This window comes from Arachis hypogaea, chromosome 18 (genome assembly GCF_003086295.3).
Source record: "Arachis hypogaea cultivar Tifrunner chromosome 18, arahy.Tifrunner.gnm2.J5K5, whole genome shotgun sequence".
Lineage (NCBI taxonomy): Eukaryota > Viridiplantae > Streptophyta > Magnoliopsida > Fabales > Fabaceae > Arachis > Arachis hypogaea.
In genome coordinates this window covers 58,353,491-58,381,420 of record NC_092053.1, presented here as the reverse complement: position 1 = coordinate 58,381,420, position 27,930 = coordinate 58,353,491, and the positions used below count along the sequence as shown (strand labels likewise).

General features: G+C 35.5%; 2 protein-coding genes across 13 annotated transcripts; both read left to right on the top strand.

The window, feature by feature from the left end:
- The first annotated feature begins 3,877 nt into the window (after positions 1 to 3,877).
- LOC112771339 (prefoldin subunit 2) lies at positions 3,878 to 5,964 on the top strand. Of its 12 annotated transcripts, none has more exons than XM_072224221.1 (4): positions 3,878 to 3,955; positions 4,034 to 4,124; positions 4,418 to 4,879; positions 5,294 to 5,964. In XM_072224221.1, exon 3 carries the CDS (start codon positions 4,422 to 4,424, stop codon positions 4,872 to 4,874), a length of 453 nt encoding a protein of 150 aa, XP_072080322.1. In that variant the 5' UTR covers positions 3,878 to 3,955; positions 4,034 to 4,124; positions 4,418 to 4,421; the 3' UTR covers positions 4,875 to 4,879; positions 5,294 to 5,964. The 12 variants fall into 12 exon arrangements, with proteins under 12 accessions (XP_072080322.1, XP_025671833.1, XP_072080324.1 ...); XM_072224223.1 differs by having other exon boundaries at positions 3,888 to 3,955; positions 4,418 to 4,902; XM_072224224.1 differs by having other exon boundaries at positions 3,905 to 3,950; positions 4,418 to 4,902.
- A 594-nt stretch (positions 5,965 to 6,558) lies between these two features.
- Positions 6,559 to 8,099, top strand: LOC112771806 (uncharacterized). Its single transcript, XM_025816624.3, has one exon. The coding sequence runs from the start codon at positions 6,845 to 6,847 to the stop codon at positions 7,892 to 7,894; it is 1,050 nt and encodes a 349-aa protein (XP_025672409.1). The 5' UTR covers positions 6,559 to 6,844; the 3' UTR covers positions 7,895 to 8,099.
- The last annotated feature ends 19,831 nt before the right edge of the window (positions 8,100 to 27,930 follow it).

Sequence of the window (27,930 nt, the reverse complement as noted above, 5' to 3'; positions counted from 1 at the left end):
CTATATTTCGGGTCGGGTCTGAATTAAGCCAAACCCCAGTGTGACCCAGCCCATATACACCCCCTACTATCTATCTCCACGACTATATTCCAAAAACCACAGTTGAGAGCAAAATCAAGCCCCAAAATGCAGGCACAAGCTTCCGCAATGATGCCGTCGTGATCGATACGGTGCCAACTCCGGATTCGCTCCAATGTGGCGTCGACGTTCACCTTGAAACTTTCAGGCGGCATTGCTTTGGCTCCCTGAAGGAGGCGCGGTTGATCCCGTGGTTGCTGTCGTGGCCGGTGCTTGTGCGGCGAGGTACTCCACCCATTGGCACTGGGACTCACAAGCAGGAGCTTCTGGTGAGCAATTTTTTTTTGTGTACTTTCTGGCCAGTGATTTTGTTCTTCAAATATCAACTTGTTTCTTTGCATCCAAATGCTATGGACACCAATTAAGAACAATGCTCCTCTTTCTTTGTGAATTTGCTGTAAATTGAATAAAGAATTAATCTTAGCATACAAGCAATTAGCATTTACAAGGCTTATAAGTGCAGAACTTACTAAAATTCTGAATGCGCTACAATTCATACGTACAAGTCACGCGTTATATAACAGACTTTAGTTTCAATCAAAATCAATTAACGCGCGAATATCTCTCTTCCAATCTTCAAAAGATTTCCTTACCTTCTTTGAATCTCTTGCCAAGTTTATTCGTTCTCCTTCTCGCGTTCTTCCCTCATCTTTTGGATCCTTCTTTCTTCTGCGTTTATCACTTCTTTGGTCTTCGTCATTCGCCTGAGTTTTGCAAACTGTAATGCTAGCTTCGTTTTATTTTGATTTTCTGGTTTCTAAAATCAAATTTTGAAGTCCTTTTGAAGATAATGAATGATTCAACCTCAGATTGTTAGCGCAATCACGGCAAAGTGGATTCAATCTCAGATTGTCAGCTCAATCACAGCGAAGTGGATTTTGAATTTGAATCGAACGAAGTTCCTGAGGTTTGATTTAGTTTCAGTTAATTTTGATTGTCTAGCTGAATAATTCGTGAAGCTAGACTGTGAAATTAATGCGTGAACATAATCTGTGGATTGAATCTAATGTATTAGTTTTTATTAATTATCTGCAATTTATAGCAGACGTTTGGGTGTAGATAAGAACTTTTTGGGTGTATTTTTATGGAGGTTTGGGTGTATTTACAGTTTATAGTTTTGCTTGTTATTTTTAATTGACTTGTTGTCGTTTGGGTGTATATCAGGAGTCCTTGGGTGTATGTTACTTTGATTGTTATTTTTTTTATAAGGTACAGAAATTCTATAGTATTTTCTTGTTTTTAACATGTTGTATTTTGCAGTCTCTCTCTGTTGTTGATGAGCAACTTGTTCCCAAGGTAGGAATGACTTTTAAAAACCTTGAAGATGCTGCAAAATTTTACAAGGACTATGCCAAGGCTGCAGATTTATTATATCCAGTTAAACCTCTTTCATGCTGTATCAGTGGTGCATCCAAATTTCAGCCAATATCAAGGACGTGTTATGAATTATCAGTTCAGGGAACCAGCAACAGTGGATAGTTTTTTGGGTGTATAGTTACAGAATATGGGTGTAAACCATAGTTTTCTTGAGTGTATTTTTGAATTTTCTTGTGTTTGACATTTTACATATATATATATATATATATATATATATATATATATTTCAGAATCTGCTGTTTATATTATAAATTATTGTTTGTTTGTTTTTTTATTTTGGTATAGGGTTTAGGGTTTAGGGTTTAAGAGTTTAGGGGCTTAGGGTTTAGGGATAAAGCATTAGGGGATAGAGTCTGGTGTATATTTAACTTTCCTTGGGTGTAAAATGAGATTATGGGTGTAAAAATCAATGATTTGGGTGTATAATAGGTTGGGTGATTTAGGGTTTAGGGTTTAGGATTTAGGTTTTTAGGGTTTAGGATTTAGGATTTAGGTTTTTAGGGTTTAGGGTTTAGTGTTTAGGGTTTATGGTTTAGGATTTAAGTTTTAGGGTTTAGGGTTTAGGTTTTTAGGGTTAGTGTTTAGTGTTTAGGGTTTAGGGTTTAGGTTTTTAGGGTTTAGTGTTTAGTGTTTAGTGTTTAGGGTTTATGGTTTAGGGTTTTTATGGATAAATCATCAAGGGGAATAGATGTTTGGGTGTATAATCAACATTCTTTGGGTGTAAAATGTCAGGTTATGGGTGTATATTTGGTTTGATATTTTCTTTCATATTATAGTACCTGTAAATCAGACATTTTCAATACACCAGAGAGAGTTTAATTATGGAAAAAAAATTTTACTTATAATTGGATCAAATATATTTACAGCATGTGTTCAATTTCTTACAAGAGTATATAACAGTTACATTAATCAGTGTCAATATCATTAGAATCTATCTGACAAAATGGACTCAATAACAATGAGGATGGTCTGGACAGTCTTATTGCATGACTTCTGCTAATGGCTTCAGCTTTGTCTTGATTCATTTCATGGAATAGAAGACATATATTTGTTCTTACATTTTTTACAGCTTATTTTTTGCCTTCCATTTTTACTGCAATAAAAAATACACCCATAGATATCAGTCAGATACACTCATAGATCAATCAGATACACACAAACCGATTTCATAAGTATTTGATGAGATCAGTTCAAAATGATGTTCAATTGACTCAAACATCGATAAATATACAAGCTCAAACAATATTACAATGTCAAGCAATATACAGTCAAGGACAAGCAGTATTAGAACATTTGCAACAGTTGACTATATTAAATTATATGAGTTCAGAAATATACACCCAACACATTATGCCATATACACCCAACAAATTACGCAATATACACACAAAAATCAGTTAGGAGAAGAACTAGAACAAGAAGAACTGTAAAAGCTAAAACAAGATGAACGATAAAAACTTAGATCAGGCACATACACCCAAACCAATTTCATAAGTATTTAATTAGATCAGTTCAAAATTATGTTCAATTCACCGAAACATGGATAAATATACAAGCTCAAGCAATATTACAATGTCAAGCAATATACACCAAGGACAAACAATATTAGGACAGTTGCAACAGTTGATTATATTACATGATATGAGTTCAGGAATATACACCCAACAAATTACGCCATATACACCCAACAATCAACCATATACACCCAACAAATTAAGCAATATACAGCGAAAAATCAGTTATGAAAAGAACTAGAACAAGAAGAACAGTAAAACCTAGAACCATTTTGAAGAACAGTAAAACCTAGAGGAACTTACAAGAAGAGTAAAACCTAGAATAAGAAGAACAGTAAAAACAGTGATATGAAATTTAGAACAAAAAGATCAGTAAAACCTAGAAGAACATAGAAGAACAGTAAAACCTAGTTCTTCGATTTCGAAATCAGAAACAGAAATGTGAAAAATGTACAAGATGAGTAAAATAGTAATGTACCTTGAATAATATTTCTTCGTTTTTTCTGAAGATTGTTGATGGAGAGTTCTATCTTTGCGACGAGTTCGACCTTGAATAATGTCTCTTCACTTTGGAATGTTGCTCGAAACTTTGTGGTTTGTGTTTTGTTTGAAGGAGAAGAGGAAGAGTTAGCCATGACGAGCGCTTATTCCAAAGAGTAACCGTTTGAGTGACGCGCGTGGGTTGACGCTCCATTCAAAGAGAATGAGTGCGCGTGGATAAGTTATTGTGCTGAGTTAACTTGTAAGGCTTGTAAGCCTTTTTTACTTGTATGTGTAGCAGACTAGCAGGTCCCTTGAATAAAATCCATTGGGTCATTTTAGGACAACTACATACAAATTGGGCCAAATGCTTAAAGTGGCACATACGGTCCAAAATGGCCCAAAAGGCCCAGACGGCCCAAAAGGCTCAAACGGAACACAAGCAGAGACTACTCCAGTCCCCACTTACCTGCTCGGCTGCTCCACAGCACGCAGACCACTGTTAGGTTTTCTATTTTCTCTCAATTCCTTCTCTTCTCTTATTCTCCCAATATATCTTTGACCCTTTCATCTTCTGTTCTCAGCACGTAATCTCCGGCGACGCAGATTGTATTCCCACCGGTGGCGTTAGCTATATCATCTTCTTCTTTCGGGGAACGTACGGATTAAAAACAAGTAACTGAATGCTTTCATTTTATGCATTTTAACGTTCATAATTTCTAGTAGCTTGCTTCTGCTTAAAGATCACATTCTCACAACTGTGTCAGTTTTCTCTCTCTCATTTTTTATTTTTAAATTTAGTTTGTGATTGAATCTAGAGAAATTACTACTAGTGTCATTTTCTCAGTTTGGTAAATGCTATTTATTGTTTGAAAATGCTGCTAATTAATCTTGATTAGTTTCTTAAGGCATTCTTGTTTCTTTAACCTGATGAGATTTTTTATTTTTGTTCTTTTACATATGTCTAGAACTATGGCTGGTAAAGCTGAAGGTATTGATCACAGGGAGCCAGTTAATGAACAAGCAGTTGCGAATATATATGCGGCAATGAGGTCTGAACTCAACCAAATTCACTCGAAAATCACCGAGCTGGAAATGGAAGTTAGCGAGCACTCGCTGGTAGTTAATGCCATTCAGCCGCTCAATCCCTCTAGGCGATGCTATCGAATGATTGGGGGTGTTCTGGTCGAGAGGACTGTGAAGGAGGTCTTGCCTGCGGTGCTGCGCAACAAAGAGGGACTCGAAGAAGTTATTAGCAGGCTCAATGAAGCATTGGAAAAGAAGAAAAAGGAGATTGTTGAGTTTGAGGCTAAATATAAAATCAGGATAAGGAAGGCTGATGCAGAGGTGAAGGATGAATCCGGTAGGAAGGAAGGCACTGCTCAAGGCGTTCTTGTTGGCCCTGCAGGTGGAAGTGAAGCATAGATCAGGTTTTACTCTGTTTCCTGAGAATGTTAGTATGAAGTCTTCTATACTCTTGTACTTTAACATGTTGTGGTGTTCTGATTTGTTTGTGAGGATTGGCTTAAATAACAAATGTTACATCTTTTGATCTTCTGTTCAATTGCTTTTAGAGGAACTTATGTTGAGCAAGTCTTATGTAAGAAATTGTTCTTAGACATGTTCTCATGTAGGATTTTACTGCAAGTACATATGATATGATTAGTAATTGCTTCAGCTATTTTTGGTTTTGTCTGTCACGATCATTTCTATAACTATAAGTACCTATTTCTTTAAGTTTCTTTTTTTAGGATTAGAAAGAACAGTAATCTTGTGTGCAAAGATGAAGCCTACCTTTGATGAAATGTTAAAATGCTTAATGTGTTTCGTGTGCATAATTGTAGGCCCTATGACTCTGTTTGGGTACCTAATGATAAATGGAGTGGGGTGAATGAAGTGGAATAAAATTAAAATTAAAGTTTTACTTGTGGAAGGTATTCCATGAAGATGATTCCATATATCCTTGATTTGAGAAATAAGCAACTCCTTCCTCCTTCCATATTCAAGGTGCAATTGTGCAACAGGAGATTTTGCTTGATGTGCTCTCTAGTACTTCTGTTACCATAATCTCTTGAAAGCCAGGTTGTGAAATTGTGTTTCTCGCAATATCAACCCCATGTCCTCTTGAATTTTTGTTTGGGACTACATAGCCAAGATCTGTATGAAGCTATAGTTTGAAGATAATTCCGAGTGAGGAGTCTAAATGAAGCAACCTATAGAGGTGTCTTTTAGCCTTGCATCTGGTGTCAAGTAGCCTATTCGAGCTTAGTTTAATTGATTCTCCATTCTTTAACAATTTGGCCAGATTGATTCTCCATTGTTTAACAGTTTGGCCTGTTCCGATTTCGGAGTCAAGCTGGCCACTTCATTTTTTCAGTCCACAAGAATCTGTCTGTATTTGTGTATGAACTTTAGTTTGGTTGATTTACCAATGTGGTTAAACAGTTTGAATCTACATTGTGGTGTAAGAGTTTGGTATATTGGATGAGAAACTGAAGCTCTTTGCATTTAACAATCATACTCTAAGATGATGCATGTATCCGATTGTGTCTATTGATGATCTTGTCATTATCAGCACGATGATTAAGCGTCAAGAAATACTTCATATTCTATTGCATGTTTGAAAGCTTTATACACTAGAGGAAAGGTTTTGGCCCATTTTTTGTTTTAGGTACTATTTTAATCTTTTCTTTTTATTTTTTTCTTTTATTTTTGGTAGAAAAATAGCTTCCAATCTTTCAGATAGAAAATTGAAAAATAATTGTGGGACATTTCCAATTATACTACCTCTCTTTTCTCTTCCACAGTGCCTCCAAAGTCTCACCTTGATCAAATTGTTATACCAAAGGAAAAATTAACAATAAAAATGAACAATATATATGCTAAAATGTGTATTGTATTATTTAGTAATAAGTATTTGGAAATAATACATTTTTAATATGATTTAGATTTTAAAAAATTATAACGACGTAAACCTTTATGGGTGATTGAAACATTTAAAATAAAGTTATAAAATTGAATGTTAGAAATAATCTTAATTTTTTTTCTAAAGTTTTAGAAACAAAAATGATATTTGAGTCTATTTTTAAAATTTTATTACATTTATCATATATAATATTCAATATTCAAGTTGACTCATTTATTCAAAAAGTTAGAAGGTAGCTAAATCCCCTTCAACCCTTGTCCATGTGCATCGATAAAGTTCTGTGTGTACGTACGTTAACCTATTTGATTTGAGTAAATGATACGTTCACAAATCAAAACGACGTCGTTCAGGTTCTTTTAATATTCCAGAATTCCACCTCTTGTTGTGCAAAAAACCCTAGTGAAAACAAAAACCCTTCTCCACCCCTCTTGTGCAGGTTTAAACCCCAATTCTCACTGTTCCGCCATCAATGGCTTCTCCGGCAAACCCTCCAACTCAAAGCAGGGTATCAACCGAAACCATTCAGAAAGCAATCGACGCACTCCTCAAATGGCGCAAATCCAATTCCACCGCCAAACCCCAAAAACTCTTCGACAACGACGAGGAATTTATCTACCTCGTACTCACCCTCAAGAAGATACCCCAAAAGGATCACACTAACGTAACCCCACGCAAGATTCCTCTACCCTATACCCTCATCTCCCCTTCCTCTGAAACTTGCCTCATCGTCGACGACAGGCCCAAATCGGGCCTCACCAAGGCCCAAGCCCAATCTAAGATCCAGGCTGAGAAGGTCGCCGTTTCGAAGGTCCTCAAGCTCTCGAAGCTCGCCTCCGATTACAAGCCATTTGAGGCAAAGCGGAAGCTATGCGACTCGTACGACTTGTTCTTCGCGGATAGGAGGGTGGTTCCTCTTCTTCCGAGGCTGTTGGGGAAGCAATTCTTGAAGAAGAAGAAGGTTCCGGTGCCCTTGGATTTGAAGAAGGGGAATTGGAAGGAGCAGGTTGATAAGGCGTATTCCTCGGCGTTGTTTTCTGTTGGGAATGGGACTTGTTGCGTTGTCAGGGTCGCTAAGGTGGCGATGGCGAGGGAGGAGGTCGTGGCGAATGTGACCGCGGCAATTGAGGGAATTGTGGATGCTGTGCCGAGGAAGTGGAAGAATGTGAGGTCGTTTCATGTGAAGCTGTTGGAGTCGCTGGCACTGCCGGTTTATCAGGCTGTGCCGGATGTGAGGTTGAGGATTGAGGGAGGAGACAGTGAAGGAGAGGCTATGGAGAAGGAGGGATTGAAGAAGAAGAAGAAAAAGGGGAGGATTCATCAAGTTAGGTATATGGATAGTGATGATTTTGAGCATGCGGATAATGATAACGGTAGTGACTTGGTGAGTTTGAAGATGAAGAAAGGAGATCAAGTGAAAAATGGGGCTTTGAGTGGGTTGAGTAATGTCAAGCGAGAGACGAAGAAACGCGGGTTAGTTCAGTGGAATGGAGCAGATATGGCAAAGAAAGTAAAGCATTAGATATTTTTTTATGCTCAAGAGGATTTTGCTGGAATCCACTGATTTTCTTTTATTTTTCGAATAGGAAGAATTCACTGCTTGATTATGTACAATTTTGCTTGTTGAGTTATCTAGCAGATTTTGTTATCAGCATTCTATAATTGTGTTCTCTTCTGTTGGTCATTTTATCACTTGCTAATCCAAATATCCTATACTTGAGCTTAAACAAGTGTCTTCACTCTTCACTCCAAATATCCTTTTAACTTAAAGGTTTATGAATGAAATGATAGTAGAGTCACAATAACACACTTGATTATGCTTATTTCACTTGGACCATTCCAGATATTTTGCTCTTCTTTGTATGCTTCTTCCATGAAAGATCTTGTTACCGTATTTGTAGACATTTATGATTTGTCGGGCTTAGCTTCATTTGTTTATTGGTGCATCCTTCTGAGAGATAGTCCTTAGAAATTCACGAGAGGTGACTACCTGATTACACATAATGCTAGTGGTTAGCAAACATCAAGCATCTGTTGCAGTCCTGGAATGAGATGGTACATTTCCTATATTTTAAAGCTATTTTGAATTTTGTGGTTTGAAGGGTACCGTTGGATCAATGGTTGAATTGTCTCTATGTGATTTAAAGTCATGGGTTCAGGTTATGGATTCAGCCACGGATACTTATATCAGGTTAAACTGCCTACATTACACACCCTCTGGACGTGGCTTTTCCCAGAACCTTGCTTAACGTGAGATGCTTTGTACTAGACCGGACTTCTATTTTATGGTTTCCCATATTAACTAGCCAAAAATATTGTACAAGATGGGCTTCCATGTTGTTATTCTTGTTGATAAGCATGTATTGATTGCTGCCCCTTACCAAGTAGTAGCTAGTAATCCTAGAGAGTAAAAAGATTAGTTTGTTATGCTAGTGGTTTTATTCCACTGAGCTGCCACACCCCCTTTCAATGTTTGTGCAATTGTGGAATACGAATTATGAATAGAATACTGTTAATTCCCAAATTATCTCTGGAACTTCATTGTTTTGCCGAATTCCGGAAAATATTCACCAAGGTTGCTAGAATGGTATCCAATCTTGATTCTACCAAGAAATTCCCAGCTAAAATAATTAAAATGGCTATAATCTATCATTATGGATTTTTGTCTTTTTGGGACATGGATCGCTAAGGAAGTTGGTTGACATTACAGCAAGTCTCATGGTCCTTCATGTTACCAATTACAAGATTCATGGGAACTTGGAAGAATATGACGAGTTATTATTGTGGTTGACACTTGTTCTGAGCATGTTTTATAATTTGAGCGTATATTCTGTTCTTGTTTCGATCGTTTTTTATCATTCGCTAATCAAAATTTCCTGTACGTGACAATGTAAGATCTATATGCTTTTCAGAAGGTAAACTTAGAATTTGAGAGAACAAAGTGGCTGCTTCATTTTCAACCATTTATATGTTCAGGTAAACAAATTTGTGTGACTAAGTCTGTAAGTTCCAAAAAGGTTATTTTTTAAAAAAATTTCAACTCAACACAACAAAAATTTTGAATTAATATAAACATTCTGTGAAAACAATATAGAATTTTTTAAAATCAACACAGAAATTCAAAAAAACTAACACAAATTATAATGAAATAACATATGAAGAGAAAGTGAAGCAGAGGAGGAGAAAATATGCTGAGACAGGACTTGTGGTTTTAAATTAACTTGATTTTCAATTATTATTTGGACATCTGAAATAGAAATTTATAAGATAGCAAGGTCGGATCTACTTATATTGTAGGACTACTTATATTGTAGCGGAAGCAATCGTCCCTACTATAATTTGGAATTGTTTTTAATAGTATATTATAATAATATTTATTTGTTCCCATTAAATTATTAAATTTGAGTCCACAATAATTTTTTATTCAATTTTTGACATTTGATAGTCAATTTAAAAATTTCATATTAGATATACATTATAATGATAAATTCTCAAATTTAAATGACATTGGTGTTCTTTTTAAGAAATCGACTTGAAAAAATATTATCTATCCATTGGTATTTTTTCTTTTCAAATTAGTTTTAATTTTTTCCATAATAATTACACTAATTGAATGAATTTTTTCAACTATAAATATCATTAAGATCAAAGCTAATTGTATGAAAGGGGGATTTTAAATGTTTTTAAATAATTGTTTAACAACATATATATAAAAAAGAGGCATTTTAATTATATTATCAATAAAAAATTATTCAATCTTTTCAAAATATAAAATATAAAAAAATAAAATTTTAAATTATATATTATTATTTAAATTACTATTTTAATTTTTTAATTTATAATTAGATATTTTAAAAATTAATTATATTTTATAATAATAAAATATAATTATACCAACAATTATGTTATATATACATAAAAAAATAATTACTTATATAAAATAAATTTTAAAATATAAAAATATATATTAAAAATAAATTAAATAATATATATATTTATATACAAATTTATAATAGATAATTTGATAACTATTTTTTTTATATAAGTATAATATTTTTATTATAAAAAATATCATATATATTTCATCTTTATTATTAAAATTTTTTAGATTTGTCATTGTATAAGACACATAACAAGTTCTAGGGATTGAGATAAGAGTTTAGATACACGTACTGGCAGAAACAGGATAGTCCAAACTCCTTGGTAGTTATTTGGGAGACTGACCTAAATAATGCAAGCTTATAGAGTTTATTGGCCAACGTAATTTGCATTATTCAGTTACTATAATATTTAACCCCTTCAATGGTTCCTCGCACCGTATATTTCTTTGCCGACACATGACAAATTTCAAACAAGACATTTATTTAACAATTAAGTGGAAATTAGAAGAAAGAATTTTATCAAGTAAAGTCGATAAGAATGAAAGATTTTGTCGTGTAATAGTGTTGACGTGATTATGCGTCTTATAACTTAATTACGATTACAAAAATGATGCTAAGACGTGTGTAAGTAGGTATGCTAAAGTAGAATCTACGCATTGGGGGATTGTTAATTGCCGTATGGCATGGGGTATATTCCTACTAGGCTTTCATATTTTTCCACCGATTAGATGGTTGATGGTTCAACTTTGAAGTAGATATTAGATAACCACAGTTACTATTGGCTATTATAATTAAAAATAAAAAAAAATATAGGTGGACAATGAAAATACTAAATAATATAAATAATAGATATATAAAATAATTATCTTAATATTAAAATTTAGGTGAATAATTTAAGGTATAATATGTTTTTATTTTATTAAGCCAATTTTAAAATTTATTATTTATATTATTCACAAAAATTATTATCTATCTAACAAAAATCTTTATGTTCTGTAGGTAATTTTAAATTCCACCGAATTCTTCTCCGCTTTGATAAATATACAAATTTTTTTGTTAACGTACTCTGCTCATGTTTAGACTTCGTCGTTTGGCTTTCACTCTAACTCCTACCTATGTAGTTTCTTTGGCTTGGATTTCTCAAAAATGTTTGAATTTGTTTTCCTTTTCTCCATGTAGTATATTTTTAGGATGTGTTTGATTCAAATATTAGTTGTTCATACTATAGTCTAAAATTTTGATCAGGTCAAAAAGAAAGAAAGAAAGTTAAAGTCTATTAAAAAAGATGGTCTTTTCTATTTCTATCCGATTTTTTGAAGGTTGGACACAATACAGGTAGTCCATCTTATTTATTTAAATAAGTAATTACTTTTTATAAATATTTTTTATTATTTCTACCCAATTTAAAAAATAAATCTTAACATTAGTTTTCATTCTTAAAAATATACAATATTTAAGAACGAGATTACTTGGCATATAACATTTTTATATTTGGTTTATAAAATTTAATACTTTAAAATTTTGTATAATATTCATGAAAATAAATAATTTTTTGTTTGGTTGGATCTAAATTTTTAATTATATTATATAATATGTCAAAATTGTCTTTATTTTATTTAAATTAAAAAATTAATGACTAAACTTAATAAATACATAAAAGTTTACATATAAATATATTTTAAGATAAATTTAATATAATCATTTTTAGATAAAAAATTTATTTTTTTTTAAAATATTCCTAATATCAAATTTTTTTATTTTCTTAAAAAATTAAATATAAATTCAATTAAATATTATTATTTTTTACATTAAAACTTTTTTGAATTTACAAAAATATCTCTAATAATAAATTTACAAAAATACTCCTATTAACAAATATGTTTAATTAAAATTAACATTATCACAATTAAATTTACTAAAATATCCTTAATAAAAATATCACAATTAAATTAACACAAAATACTTATCTAAATTTTTAAAAATTCCATAATTCATAATTCATCTCAGAATCATATTTGAACTTATACAAAATAAATTTCAACATTTCTAAATACGTGTTAAGAACTTAAAAACGATAATCTAATATAATCCATAAAAATTTAAAAATAGCAAAATTTAAATCAATTTCTTTAGAAATGGTAAAAATTTTGCTAGTTGAAGTTAGAACATTATGTGGATCAGATTATTGTCCCTTACAATGATAAAGGAAGCCTTCATTCTATCTTCAACGCCCAAATCAGGAACATCTCTCAACAGTGTCATTAGCTTCATTCTGTGCTCAATTCCTTCTTTCTCATGCTTAAAACAAGAAACCCTATCAACTAGAAGCAATTGAGAATTGCAAGCGGAAGGAGTGGCGCCAAACTTGGCCCAGCCCAAGTTTGGCGCCAGGTTCAGCAACTTGAAGTGGTCCCCACGCCTCAACGAGTCAGCACGAGATTTCTTAATTAATTTTGATTAAACTTTATTTTATTTTACAATAGGAAAAGATATTATTTAGTTTTAAAAAATATATTTTACATTAATTAGAATTAGATATAAAAGAAAAAAGATTCAACCCTTCGGGTCCTCATATCTCTTCTCTTCTATCTCATTTCGCAATTTACAGTTTTATGAATCCTAGTTTTTCTCTCTAAACCATGAGCAGCTAAACCTCCACTGTTAAGGTTAGGAGCTCTGTCTATTGTATGGATTGATACTATTATTTTTCTGTTTTAATTCATGTACTCATTTCTATTTCAAGAATTATTTTCATTCTTTATCTTATGAATTTGGGTGGAACGGAAGTATGACCCTTGTTCTAATTGAGTTCTTGTATAACTTGGGAAAGCTCTTTACTTGAACAACAGCTTGAAAACAATTTTTTCTAAATTTCTAATTATCTGGACTTAACGGGATACGTGACATATAATCCTCTTATATTTGGGTAATTAGGATTTTTGTGGCATATAACTAGAATTGAACTTCACCATCTAATTGGAATTAAGTGACTAAGGAATTGGCGATTGATAAAGGTTAGAGGAGACTAAAAAGGTCTAAGGAATTAAGGTTTAGTCACATATAGTTTGCCATCAATTGAATCTTGCATGATTAAAATAGTTAGTAAGAAAAGTCAGTCCAGAAGATAGATATCTCTGAAGCCTTAACTATTTCTCCATATATACTTCACAACTTGTTTATTGCTTGCTTTTCTGATTCTCTGAATTACTGTTTGATGCATTTGAACTCTCAACACTCTTTTTTGTTTGTCTAACTAAGTAAATCACTTAACCATTGTTGCTTAGTCGATCAATCCTCATGTGATCGACCCTCATTCACTTGAGGTACTACTTCGTATGACCCGGTGCACTTGCCGGTTAGTTTGTGTGTTATAAATTTCGCACCATTCACTATGCGGTGCAACTGAGCACATTCATAACCCAGGACTTTGTGAGTAGGGGTGATACCATCAATCAAAGAAATATGTTCACAGACATATGTCAGAGCATCACTGAAGGAAAGACCTACCCCTTCATCCTACTTACCCGAAGTGTAAGCACAAGCCCCAACATCAGTGTATTTCAGAAAATCACTGATAGTTTCATTGTTTAGTACAATGCTCGGCTCTTGACATAAGAATAAATACTGCCCTCATAGTAAGTCATATTGGCATAAAACTCTTTGACTAAAAGGGGGTACATTAGCTTTTTGATGTTAAAAAGATGATTCCAGTCCAGAAATTCCAAATTTTCAACAAAAGAAAAACCTTTCTTTCTTAGATTTGGTAAATCAGCAAGAAAAGAGGGACACAGGGTACGGTACTAAATAACTCCTTCATAAAAATCATTATTCAGGGCAGACTGACGTGGCAAAAATTGGTGAATTAAGAATTGTTATGAGATATGCGTTGCAAGTATAGTTCTTAATCAACCAGAAATTCGCTTATCAATTTAGAAGGGTTGTCACAAAAATTAAAATTAAAATACTGGGAGTATGAATCCCAGGTCGTCTCCCAACGAGTTGCAGAAATGTGTGCTATTTTATTAATCAGATGTTTTCAAAAAGGGTTTGAGTTGAATAAACAGGAAATTAAATTGGGGAAATTAAGTAATTTAAATGAAAGCCTTGACTGGGAGTAGATTAGTTGGAAGCCCTATTCTTGTTGAAGTACTCTCAAGATTAATTGATAATTGAAGGTTGCTCTGTTTAGTTATCCCTTACTAGGTAAGGGAAAGTCAAACAAGTTGGAATGCTATTTCTATTCACAAGTTCCAATCCGCTCAATTGAAAAGGATTAGTGTCAGTGACTAGAGAGCATTCCAACAATAAACCCAATTACAATTTTTCTTTTAAGCATCCTAACTCAAGGGTTCCTTTCAATCAACTCCCCATCAAGTTAGGGAACTACTCGCTCATTGTGAATGTAGAACTCATAACATAGGAAAGGGAATTAAAGAAAGACATGATAAATAAAACTCAAAGGAATCAATTAAAAATAAAAGTAATTCTTGTATTAATAAATTCTAAAATAATCCAATAGTAAAATTGAGTAAATTAAAGGACATGGAAGAGTAAAGCCAAGTAAAGAAAACGAACTAGAATGACGAAGTCTTGATGAGGTAATAACTCTTCTCAATATCCCAATGCAAAAAGCAATAGAAATAAAATCCTAAGAACTATGAATGTGTAGAGAGAAAACCTAGAGGAGTAAAACTAGATCTAAAAACTAAAAACTGTGTAGAATGAATGTTGTCCTTGGTTTCTGCATATTTTCTGGCTCTAGTCTGCTTTTCTGGGCCGAAAACTGGGTCAAAACAGGGCCCAAAATTGCCCCCAGCGAATTCTGCAGATTATGCAGATCGCGCACATCACGCGATCGCGTCATTTATGCGGACGCGTCATTCGGCGTTTTGCTTTGCCACGCGGGCGCGTCGTCGACTCATCCTTGATTGGTCTGACCTTGATGCATATTCCTGCTGTAACTTCTATTTCCTTCAACAAAGTTAGAACCAAACTCAAAGCGAGAGGGGTGAGAGTTCATAGTAGCAAATAAAATTAAAAAGGGAAAAAAACAAAAATAAATAAACAAGTAAAAGAAAAATATTTACAATAACCAATAATAAGGCACACGTTAGCAGTTCCTCGGCAACGGCGCCATTTTGAAGAGCTGAAGATTGATGGTTTAGAAGTTATAGTAAATACTCGTTGCAAGTATAGTTACTAAACCAAGCAATCAACCTTTCTTGCAAACGTTTTGGTTGTCACAAGTAACAAACCCCTAAATAAATTGTTAACCGAAGTATTCAAACCTCGGGTCGTCTTCTCAAGGAACTGCAGGAAAGTATGTTCTTATTATTGGTTATGGAGATTGTAAATTCGGGGTTTCAAGAATGAGGAACAAATATGACAAATAATTTAAATAGCAATTAAAGTAAATAAATACTGTAAAGCAAACTTTTGCAAGGGATGAGAAATTGGAAGTCCAAATTAGTTATCCTTCTCAACAATAAAGAAGATTGAATCTTAATTCCACTTAGTTAACCTTTGCTAAAGCAAAGGAAAGTCAAGGGATTAATTAGTTTGACCTTCGAATCCTATTTATTTCCTAAGAAAAGATTGGGATTATTGAAAGTCAATTCAATTAGCAAAGATAACAGTTATCAATTATGTTGAGCTAAGATAACTCCTGAGTTACTGATTTCTTAACCAAGACCAAAGGGAAAAAGTAAATTTGTTGGAATAAAAATGTCTTCAGATTGAAAGCAATGGTGACATAAATAAAGGAAAGCAATAATAAACTGAAATACCTCAAATAACATTAATTCAAATAACCTGGAACATAGAAGAATTCATAAATTAAATGGCAAAAGTAAATAATCAACTAAAGTAATGGAATGAATAAAAGTCAAGGGGAAGCTTAAAGTAAAGGAACATTAAACCTGGGATCGAGAGTTACTCCTAAAACTAAGAGAAATCTTAAATCCTAAGAGAGAGAGGAGAGAACCTCTCTCAAAACTAAATCTAAATCATGAGAAGTAACTAAATTTGCGAGCTCTCCTTGAATGGATGCATTCCCTCACTTCATAACCTCTGGTCTATGCCTTCAGGACTTGGATTTGGGCCAGAAAGTGCTTCAGAAATTGCTGGGAGCGTTTTCTGCAATTTCTGGTGCGTGGCCTCTGTCACGCGTCCGCGTGGGTCACGCGGTCGCGTCATTCGGAGCTTTTCTTGTCACGCGGTCGCGTCAGTCATGCGGCCGCGTCATATGTGTTTTGCTTAAGGCACGCAGTCGCGTTAGTCATGCGGCCGCGTCGCTGTTGATTCGTGCTTGGCATGCGTCTGCGTCGCCCATGCGATCTCGTGGATGCCAGTTTCTTTAGAAACTCCGTTTTGTGCTTTCCTTCCATCTTTATATGTTTCCTTTTTCATCCTTTAAGTCATTCCTTCCTTAGAAGATTTGAAACTACTCAACACACTAATCACGGCATCGAATGGAAATAAAGGTAATTAAAATAATTAATTTTAAAGCATAGAAAACATGTTTTTCACATACATCACATAATAAGGAAGGGAAAGTAAAACCATGCAATTAATATGAATAAGTGGGTGAAGGATTGAATAAATCACTCAAACTAAGCACAAAATGTATCATAAAATATGGGTTTATCAAATGTCCAACTTCCTTACAGTGGTGACAAGTCACCTTGCTCATGTCCTTCTTGTACTCTTTTGAGCTTGACCCTTTGTACTTGCCTTTGTTCCTCATTATCCTTCTGAGTCTCCTAGCAAAATACAAGTTCATCATCTGAAAAATCATTACTAGACCCACTCTCTTTTGATTCTATTTTTGACTTAAGGATAATTCCCTTTTTTTTTAGTCCGGGTTTGTGTGTGTGTCTTCATAGGAAAGAAGTTTTCCTCTCAGCTCATCATATGTTACGGGACTTAGATTATTACTCTCGGCTAGGATAGTGGCTGTTGTTTCCCATTCCTTCGTGAGGCTTCTAAGGAGTTTTCTCACTAAGGTTTGTTCTGAGTAGGTTGTACCCATAGCATCGAGGTTGTTGATTATGATTGAGAATCTCTCAAACACTTCATCAATACTTTCTCCATCCTTCATGTTAAACATCTCATATTCTTTTTGCAGCATATCAGTCCTCGTTTCTTTGACCTATTTAGTGCCTTTGTGTGTAACCTGGAGTTTCTCCCAGATTTCTTTGGGTGTCCTGCATCTAGACACCTTTTGGTACTCTTCAAAGCTAATAGCACAGTGAAGAAGGTTGATGGCTTTAACATTCAGCTCCACTTTCTTCTTGTTGTCATCATTCCATTCAGTTTCTTCTTTTGGAGTCACCACTCCAACAGCGCTTGTTTTGGTTGGAATTTTGGCGCTGCTTACAATAATATTCCATATGTTGTAGTCAATGGATTAGATGAAGATTCGCATCCTCTCTTTTCAGTAGGCATAGTTCTTCCCGTTGAAGAAGGAAGGCCTGTTGTTTGACTGGCCTTCTGTTAGAGTGTAGGCAACTATGGTTGTGCCTAAGTTGTTCGCCATTGGACCTTTGCTCCAAGCGGTGAAGCTTGATTCTTGAGACTTTGGCTCTTGATACCAATTGAAGGTTGCAGAAGGCTTAGAGAAGGGAGGTTGAATCTATGACTTTCTTTTACTTTAATAAATTAACCCTTTAAATATAAACTTTCAGTCTGAATCTATTTAAACTCAGCAGCAAAAATTTATGAGACAATTTTTTTTGTCTCATGAATATAAAAAAACAGAACAAAGAAGGGAAGAGAGAAGCTGTCACCATTATGTATCCTAGTTCAGTTGCCTTGTGCAATGCGACCTACATCCAGTCTCCACCACAACAGTGGTAGAATTTTCACTATAGTTAAAGTATTACATACACTAATTCCACAGGATTGACACAATCCTTTTCCTCTCAAGTTCTAACCTAACTTGACTTGGGTATGCTAATACTTAACTCTTCACTCTTAGTGCTAACCCAACTAAGAAAGAGGTACCTTTCAGGTACAGGATACAAGACAATGTAAACACCTAAAGAAATCTGAAATAACTCTAGGCTTTTCTCTCAAGTGTATCACTCATCCTTTTATCACTCATAGGCTTTTCTTGATTTCTCACTTTCTGCCTTTTACCACTCAAGAAATTACAAAAAAATACATTAAAAATGAAATTACAATCTGTAAAACATGAAGGAGATTGATGCTTCAACAGCCTCTATTGCTATGCGATGAACCAGATTTGCTTGACTTTGATTTCGTTCCTCATTCTGGCGGAATGCTCCTTTAATAGAAAGCACTGTCCAAGTTTATGAACTCTCTCAGAGAAGACTTCTCAGAACATGAAATTCAAACCTTGGTTCTCTCTCCTTGCTTCAGCTGAAACAAAATTTTTCTTTTTGTATCTCCTTACATGTTGTTGAGATGCTCTTTTCCAAGTCAACTCCTCAAGCTGTGAGTTACCAGCTTAGCCTTTTACTTTCATCCATTAATCCCCAATTTGGAATTTTGAAACAGATCTCTTTTTCTTGACCGAATGCCTCAAAACAGCAAAGAAGAAAAGTTTTTAATGGAAATCCTATATCTGAACCCTTGAGATACTACTTTGTCCCCAAGAAATAATCTTGGCCTTTGATTCACAGCACTGTTTACCAGAGATCACCTTTTTCATGTTTCCCAAATTGAATTGGCAGAGAGTCGGGGAAGAAGAGAAGAAAGTAAGATGTATGCAAAAGGAAATGAATCACCTTTAACTTCTGACTTAGCTTAAAATGGTTTGATTTGGGTAATTAGACCTTTTCCTTTTGGATTAAGCTTTCTCTTTCTTTCTTTTATGGTGAAAAGAGCAATTGGACGAAGCTCTCTCTCTTTTGTTCTGATGCTGACCGAAGCAAGTAAAGAGAGGTAAGACTTCAATCTTGGATGAAAAGCTTGATGTAATGAACTTGGACTTGGGTTAAATATGATTTCATTCATCCCAGCTGAGTTTTTGGTGCACGAATTTGTTACATGTCAATGTCAATATTACTATTTTTCACAAATTCGCACAACTAACCAGCAAGTGCACTGGGTAGTCCAAGTAATACCTTACGTGAGTAAGGGTCGAATCCCACGGAGATTGTTGGCTTGAAGCAATCTATGGTTACCTTGTAGCTCTTAGTCAGGAAAACAATTCACTTATCAAATTGAATTGCGAGGAATAAAAGAGCATGAAATAAATACTTGTTATGCAGTAATAGAGAATATGTTGGAGTTTTGGAGATGCTTTGTCTTTTGAATCTCTGCTTTCTCCCTGTCTTCTTCTTCACACACGCACGTCCCTCCTATGGCAAGCTGTGTGTTGGTGGATCACCGTTGTCAATGGCTACCATCCTTCCTCTCAGTGAAAATGGTCCAGGTGCGCTGTCACCGCACGGCTAATCATTTGTAGGTTCTCGATCATACCGGAATAGGATTTACTATCCTTTTTGCGTCTGTCACTACGCCCAGCACTCGCGAGTTTGAAGCTCGTCACAGTCATCCAATCCCAAAATTCTACTCGGAATACCACAGACAAGGTTTAGACTTTCCGGATTCTCAAGGATGCCGCCAATAGATTCTAGCTTATACCACGGAGATTATGATTGAGGAATCTAAGAGATATTCATCCAATCTAATGTAGAACGGAAGTGGTTGTCAGGCACATGTTCATAGGTTGAGAATGGTGATGAGTGTCACGGATCATCACATTCATCATAATGAAGCACGAATGAACATCTTAGATAGGAACAAGCGTGTTTGAATAGAAAACAGAAGTAATTACATTAATTCATCGAAACACAGCAGAGCTCCTCACCCCCAACAATGGAGTTTAGAGACTCATGCCATCAAAGAGTACAAAGTTCAGATCTAAAAATGTCATGAGATACAAAATAAATTTCTAAAAGTTGTTTAAATACTAAACTAGTAACCTAGGTTTACAGAAAATGAATAAACTATGATAGATAGTGCAGAAATCCACTTTTGGGACCCACTTGGTGTGTGCTGGGGCTGAGACTAAAGCTTCTCACGTGCCTGGGCTGTTTTGGGCGTTCAACGCCAGGTTATAACCTGTTTCTGGCGTTGAACTCCAACTTGTAACCTGTTTCTGGCGCTGGACGCCAGACTGCAACATGGAACTGGCGTTGAACACCAGTTTACGTCGTCTATCCTTGAGAAAAGTATGGACTATTATATATTGCTGGAAATACCTGGATGTCTACTTTCCAACGCAATTGGAAGCGCGCCAATTGGACTCTTGTAGCTCCAAAAAATCTATTCCGAGTGCAGAGAGGTCAGAATCCAACAGCATCATTAATCCTTTTTCAGCCCGAATCAGATTTTTGCTCAGCTCCCTCAATTTCAGCCATAAAATACCTGAAATTACAGAAAAGCATACAAACTCATAGTAAAGTCCAGAAATATAAATTTTTCCTAGAAACTAATGAAAATATACTAAAAACTTAACTAAAACATCCTAAAAACTACATGAAATTAACCCCAAAAGCGTATAAAATATCCGCTATTTTAGGTGGTGGTAATTTTTCAATTACCTCTATTTTAGCTTGATCCATCTCTATTCCCTTGTTTGAAATTTTATGCCCAAGGACAATCCCTTCAGTCACCATAAAGTGACATTTTTCCCAGTTTAAAACCAGGTTGGTCTCTTGGCATCTTTTCAAAACCAGTGTCAGGTGATCAAGACAGGAGCTGAATGAGTCTCCATATACTGAGAAGTCATCCATGAAGACTTCCAGAAATTTTTCCACCATATCAGAGAAAATAGAGAGCATGCATCTCTGAAAGGTTGCAGGTGCATTACACAGCCCAAATGGCATCCTTCTGTAAGCAAATACTCCAGATGGACATGTGAATGCTGTTTTCTCTTAATCCTGGGGATCTACTGCAATTTGGTTGTAGCCTAAATAGCCGTCCAAAAAGCAGTAATAATCACGACCTGCTAGTCTCTCTAGCATCTGGTCTATGAATGGTAAAGGAAAATGATCCTTCCTGGTGGCTGTATTGAGCCTTCTGTAGTCAATACACATGCGCCACCCTGTAACTGTTCTTGTAGGAACCAGTTCATTTTTTTCATTATGAACCACTGTCATGCCTCCCTTTTTGGGGACAACTTGAACAGGGCTCACCCAGGGGCTATCAGAAATAGGATAAATAATCCCAGCCTTCAGTAATTTGGTGACCTCTTTCTGCACCACTTCCTTCATTGTAGGATTTAGCCGCCTCTGTGGTTGAACCACTGGCTTAGCATTGTCCTCCAATAAGATCTTGTGCATGCATCTAGCTGGGCTTATGCCCTTAAGGTCACTTATGGACCACCCAAGAGCTGTCTTGTGTGTCCTTAGCACTTGAATTAGTGCTTCCTCTTCCTGTGGATTTAAAGCAGAGCTTATGATCACTGGAAAAGTATCACCTTCTCCCAGAAATGCATATTTCAGGGATGGTAGTAATGGTTTGAGCTCGGGTTTAGGAGGTTTTTCCTCTTCCTGAGGAAATTTCAGAGACTCTTTCAATTCCTCTGAATCCTCTAGATCAGGCAGAACATCTTTAAAGATGTTTTCCAGCTCTGATTCAAGACTATCAGTCATGTTGATCTCCTCTACCAAAGAGTCAATAAGATCAACTTTCATACAGTCTTTTGGTGTGTCTGGATGCTGCATGGCATTGACAGCATTCAACTTAAACTCATCCTCATTGACTCTCAGGGTGACTTCCCTCTTTTGAACATCAATGAGAGTTCTTCCAGTTGCTAGGAAAGGTCTTCCTAGAATGAGAGTAGCACTCTTGTGCTCTTCCATCTCCAGCACTACGAAGTCAGTGGGAAAGGCGAATGGCCCAACCCTGACAATCATGTCCTCAATCACGCCTGATGGGTATTTAATGGAGCCATCAGCAAGTTGGAGACATATCCGGGTTGGTTTAACTTCTTCAGTTAAACCAAGCTTTCTGATAGTGAATGCATGTATTAGGTTGATGCTTGCCCCAAGATCACATAAGGCTGTCTTGGTGCAATTACCCTCTAATATGCATGGTATCAGAAAGCTTCCGGGATCTTTAAGCTTTTCAGGGAAGCTTTTCAGAATGACTGCACTGCATTCTTCAGTGAGGAGAACTTTTTCAGTTTCTCTCCAATCCTTCTTATGACTTAAGATCTCTTTCATGAACTTGGCATAAGAAGGTATTTGCTCAAGTGCTTCTGCAAATGGAATCTTTATTTCAAGAGTCCTGAGATAATCTGCAAAGCGAGCAAATTGCTTATCCTGCTCCTCTTAGCGGAGTTTTTGAGGATAAGGTATCTTGGCTTTATATTCCTCAACTTTGGTTGCTGCAGGTTTATTTCCTACAGACGTGGTTGAAGAAGCCCTTTTAGAGGGGTTGTCATCAGCACTTGTGTGTGTTTGATCCCTCACTGGCAATTAAGTGCCAGGGTTGGAAGCTGGAGTGACGTTAGACGCCAACTCCTCATCTGTTCCTGGCGTTTGAACGCCAGAACTGTGCTTTCTTTGGGCGTTCAACGCCAGTTCCTTGCTTGTTTCTGGCGTTGAACGCCAGTCCTAAGCATGGTTTGGGCGTCCAGCGCCAGCCTTCCACCCAATTTCTGGCATTTTAGCGCCAGAATTACTTTTCCCCGAGCTCTTACTGTCCTCAGATGGAATTTGGGTAGTTTGCTCATTTCTTGGCTTCCTGCTGCCTTGAGGTGGGGTATTTAATGTTTTCCCACTTCTTAATTGAACTGCTTGGCATTCTTCTGTTATTTGTTTTGACAGTTGCTGCTTTGTTTGTTTTAATTGTTCTTCCATATTTATATTAGCCATCCTTGTCTCTTGTAGTCTCTCCTTGAATTCGGCTAACTGTTTTGTTAGAAAATCCAATTGCTGATTGAATTCAGTAGCTTGTTCAGCAGGACTGAGTTCAGTAGTCACTGTTTTAGCCTCTTCTTTCATGGAAGGTTCGCTGCTTAAGTACAGATGCTGATTTCTGGCAACTGTATCAATGAGCTCTTGAGCTTCTTCAATTGTCTTCCTCATGTGGATAGATCTACCAGCTGAGTAGTCTAGAGACATCTGAGCTCTTTTTGTAAGCCTATAATGGAAGATGTCTAGCTGAACCCACTCTGAAAACATGGGCATTTTCTTAGCATCTCTCTGTATCTCTCCCAGGCATCATAAAGAGATTCATTATCTCCTTGTTTAAAGCCTTGGATGTCCAGCCTTAGCTGTGTCATCCGTTTTGGAGGAAAATATTGATTCAGGAATTTTTCTGTCAGCTGTTTCCATGTCTTTATGCTAGCCTTAGGTTGGTTATTTAACCACCTCTTAGCTTGGTCTTTTACAGCAAATGGGAATAGTAATAATCTGTAGACATCCTGATCTACTTCCTTATCATGTACTGTGTCAGCAATTTGTAAAAACTGTGCAAGAAACTCTGTAGGTTCTTCCTGTGGAAGACCGAAATACTGGCAAATTTGCTGCACCATGATAATGAGCTGAGGATTCAACTCAAAGCTACTGACCCCAATGGAGGGTATACTGATACTACTCCCATATGAAGTAGTGGTGGGGTTAGCAAATGACCCCAGAGTCCTTCTGGACTGTTCATTTCCACTTAGATCCATGATGGAGAAAGGGAGATGATGTAAATAGAGAAAAAATATTTTTATTTATTTATTTATTTATTTCAAAAATAAAATAAATTAAAATAAAATAAATAAAAATGGGTGAAGATTTTCGACAAATGGAGAGAGAGAAAGAAAAAAAATTGTTAGGAAGTTTTGAAAAAGATATGATTGAAAGGATTTGATTGGAAAAGATATGATTTGAAAAAGATATGATTTTTAAATTTGATGACTAATTTAATGCTAATTTTTCGAAAATTATGAGTAGAATAAAGAAAAGATATTATTTTTTTTTTTATTTTTGAATTTTATGATGAAAGAGAAAAACACACAAAAGACACACAACTTAAAATTTTTAGATCTAATGCTCCTTGTTTTCGAAAATTTTGGAGGAAAAACACCAAAGAACATCAAACTTAAGAATTTTAAGATCAAAACACAAGGAAGACTCAAGAACACTTTGAAGAATCACAAGAACAACAAGAACATGAAGGAGGAACACCAAACTTAAAATTTTTAGAAAACCAAACTAAAATTTTCGAAAATTATAAAAAGATTAACAAGAAAACACCAAACTTAAAGTTTGGCACAAGATTTAATCACAGAAAAATTATTTTTAAAAAGAAAGATTTTAAAAAGAAGATACCCAATTACCAAGAACATAGACCAACGCTCTAGCCAATTGGGCAGTAAATGTAACACTTGTTTTGAAGAAGTATTTTTAATAACTAAGAATAAAACTTTTTTTTTAAAGAAAATAAAAACATGTAATTGATACCAAAGTTAAAATATGAAACTAAACTCAAACAGAAGAACTCAATTATCAGTTTATAAAATTTTTGAAAAATTAAAAAAAAAATTTCAACCAAAAACAATAATAGAAGACTCTAAACCAAAAAGAAAAATTTTTCCTAATCTAAGCAACAAAATAAACCGTTAGTTGTCCAAACTCGAACAATCCCCGGCAACAGCGCCAAAAACTTGGTGCATGAATTTGTTACATGTCAATGTCAATATTACTATTTTTCACAAATTCGCACAACTAACCAGCAAGTGCACTGGGTCGTCCAAGTAATACCTTACGTGAGTAAGGGTCGAATCCCACGGAGATTGTTGGCTTGAAGCAATCTATGGTTACCTTGTAGCTCTTAGTCAGGAAAATAATTCACTTATCAAATTGAATTGCGAGGAATAAAAGAGCATGAAATAAATACTTGTTATACAGTAATAGAGAATATGTTGGAGTTTTGGAGATGCTTTGTCTTTTGAATCTCTGCTTTCTCCCTGTCTTCTTCTTCACGCACGCACGTCCCTCCTATGGCAAGCTGTGTGTTGGTGGATCACCGTTGTCAATGGCTACCATCCTTCCTCTCAGTGAAAATGGTCCAGGTGCGTTGTCACCGCACGGCTAATCATTTGTAGGTTCTCGATCATACCGGAATAGGATTTACTATCCTTTTTGCGTCTGTCACTACGCCCAGCACTTGCGAGTTTGAAGCTCGTCACAGTCATCCAATCCCAGAATCCTACTCGGAATACCACAGACAAGGTTTAGACTTTCCGGATTCTCAAGGATGCCGCCAATAGATTCTAGCTTATACCACGGAGATTCTGATTGAGGAATCTAAGAGATACTCATCCAATCTAATGTAGAACGGAAGTGGTTGTCAGGCACACGTTCATAGGTTGAGAATGGTGATGAGTGTCACGGATAATCACATTCATCATAATGAAGCACGAATGAACATCTTAGATAGGAACAAGCGTGTTTGAATAGAAAACAGAAGTAATTGCATTAATTCATCGAAACATAGCAGAGCTCCTCACCCCCCAACAATGGAGTTTAGAGACTCATGCCGTCAAAGAGTACAAAGTTCAGATCTAAAAATGTCATGAGATACAAAATAAATTTCTAAAAGTTGTTTAAATACTAAACTAGTAACCTAGGTTTACAGAAAATGAGTAAACTATGATAGATAGTGCAGAAATTCACTTCTGGGGCCCACTTGGTGTGTGATGGGGCTGAGACTAAAGCTTCTCACGTGCCTGGGCTGTTTTGGGCATTCAACGCCAGGTTGTAACCTGTTTCTGGCGTTGAACTCCAACTTGTAACCTGTTTCTGGCGCTGGACGCCAGACTACGACATGGAACTGGCGTTGAATGCCAGTTTACGTCATCTATCTTTGAGCAAAGTATGGACTATTATATATTTCTGGAAAGCCCTGGATGTCTACTTTCCAACGCAATTAGAAGCGCGCCGATTGGACTTCTGTAGCTCCAGAAAATCCATTCCGAGTGCAGAGAGGTCAGAATCCAACAACATCAGCAATCCTTTTTCAGCCCGAATAAGATTTTTGCTCAGCTCCCTCAATTTCAGCCAGAAAATACCTAAAATTATAGAAAAGCACACAAACTCATAGTAAAGTCCAGAAATATGAATTTTTCCTAAAAACTAATGAAAATATACTAAAAACTTAACGAAAACATCCTAAAAACTACATGAAATTAACCCCAAAAAGCGTATAAAATATCCGCTCATCAGTTTTACAATATTTCTTTGGGCTTTGAGTGTTTTAAAGCCCACTGAGAGACTTGTTTATTTTTCTATCTGTTTGGGCTGCTGTAACTATTTTATTTCTTTAGCCTGCAACACTAATTAAACACAATTAAAGAACTAATTGGATTATTAGCCTAATAAAATACTGTTTGTCAACATCAATTGAAATTAGTTAATTTCTTAACTCAACACTCCCTGGGTAGATGCAAGAGTGTGGCTCATCCCACTTGCTCTGGTTATGATAAATTATGTATAAAAAGTGCAAATATATGATTTATATATGTTGTTATGGCTAAAATGAATGATTATGAATGAATATGAATGATAATGAGGCTTTTGCACTTATTTTATCTGGGATACAAGTTTCTCTGGGTAAAGAGCAGTGGCTTGCCACCACGTGTTCCAGGTTGAGACTCAATACTCTGTTGACCCTACGTCGTAAGGGTGACCGGGCACGTATAAATTCCCTGGAATGATACCCCCATTGAGCATATTTTTAATATATGAGAAAAAGCTATGCATAGACTCTTGGGAATGCACGACGGAGGATAGTCCAGGGTTTAGCAGTCGGACTTATCGGGTTGGCTTGATAATCGACAGATGAGACTCATCAGCCATAGAACAGGCATGCATCATATGCATATGTTTGAATTGCTTGCTAGTGCTCTAAATGGGAATGCCTATGTGACTTTAATATACATATATTTGGATATTTTCACATGTTAGCTTACAAGAAAATAAGGGCAATTTACCTATATAAAATAAATGTTGCAAAATCTTTACCTGATTACAACAATTGGAAACTTGTTTCATGAATGTCTTGTTTCACTTTCTATATAATCTATGGGAGCCAACCACGGTTTCCAGATTACACATAAACAGTGGCTGGCAACAAAGGTTTACATGCGAAAAGGTTGTCAACGTAAACTGTGGGAGGCAGCCACGGTTTACTCTTGGTGAATGCAACACATAAACCGTGCGTGGCAGCCACGGTTTATGAAGAAGATGGTGTGTGCATAAAACCTTGGAAGCAGCCACGGTTTATGCATGAGCAAGTATAAATATAGAAGCCATTGCTGGTGAGGACGGATCACATTTGAGCATTGAAAATTTTGTGAAGTTGGTGGTGTGAGAGAGAATCCAGAGAGCTTTTTGGTTTAGGGAGCCGGATTGAGGTTTTGAACCAGTTGAACAGTGGACCGATGGAAGACGAATCTCGTATGTACCGGTTAAATGGCGTTGCGCATGTGGCTGGATATATCGACCAAGAGGTTAGTTAAATAACTTTATTATTATTATTCTTATTATCATTATTATTAATAATGCTAGTATTGTTGTTATCATTATTAATATTATTATAAATATTATTATTATTATTTTAGTTGTGACTTTTTAATTTTGATTATTTTTATAATTATTATTATTATTACTATTATTAGTAATGTGACTTGTTAGTATTATCGTTA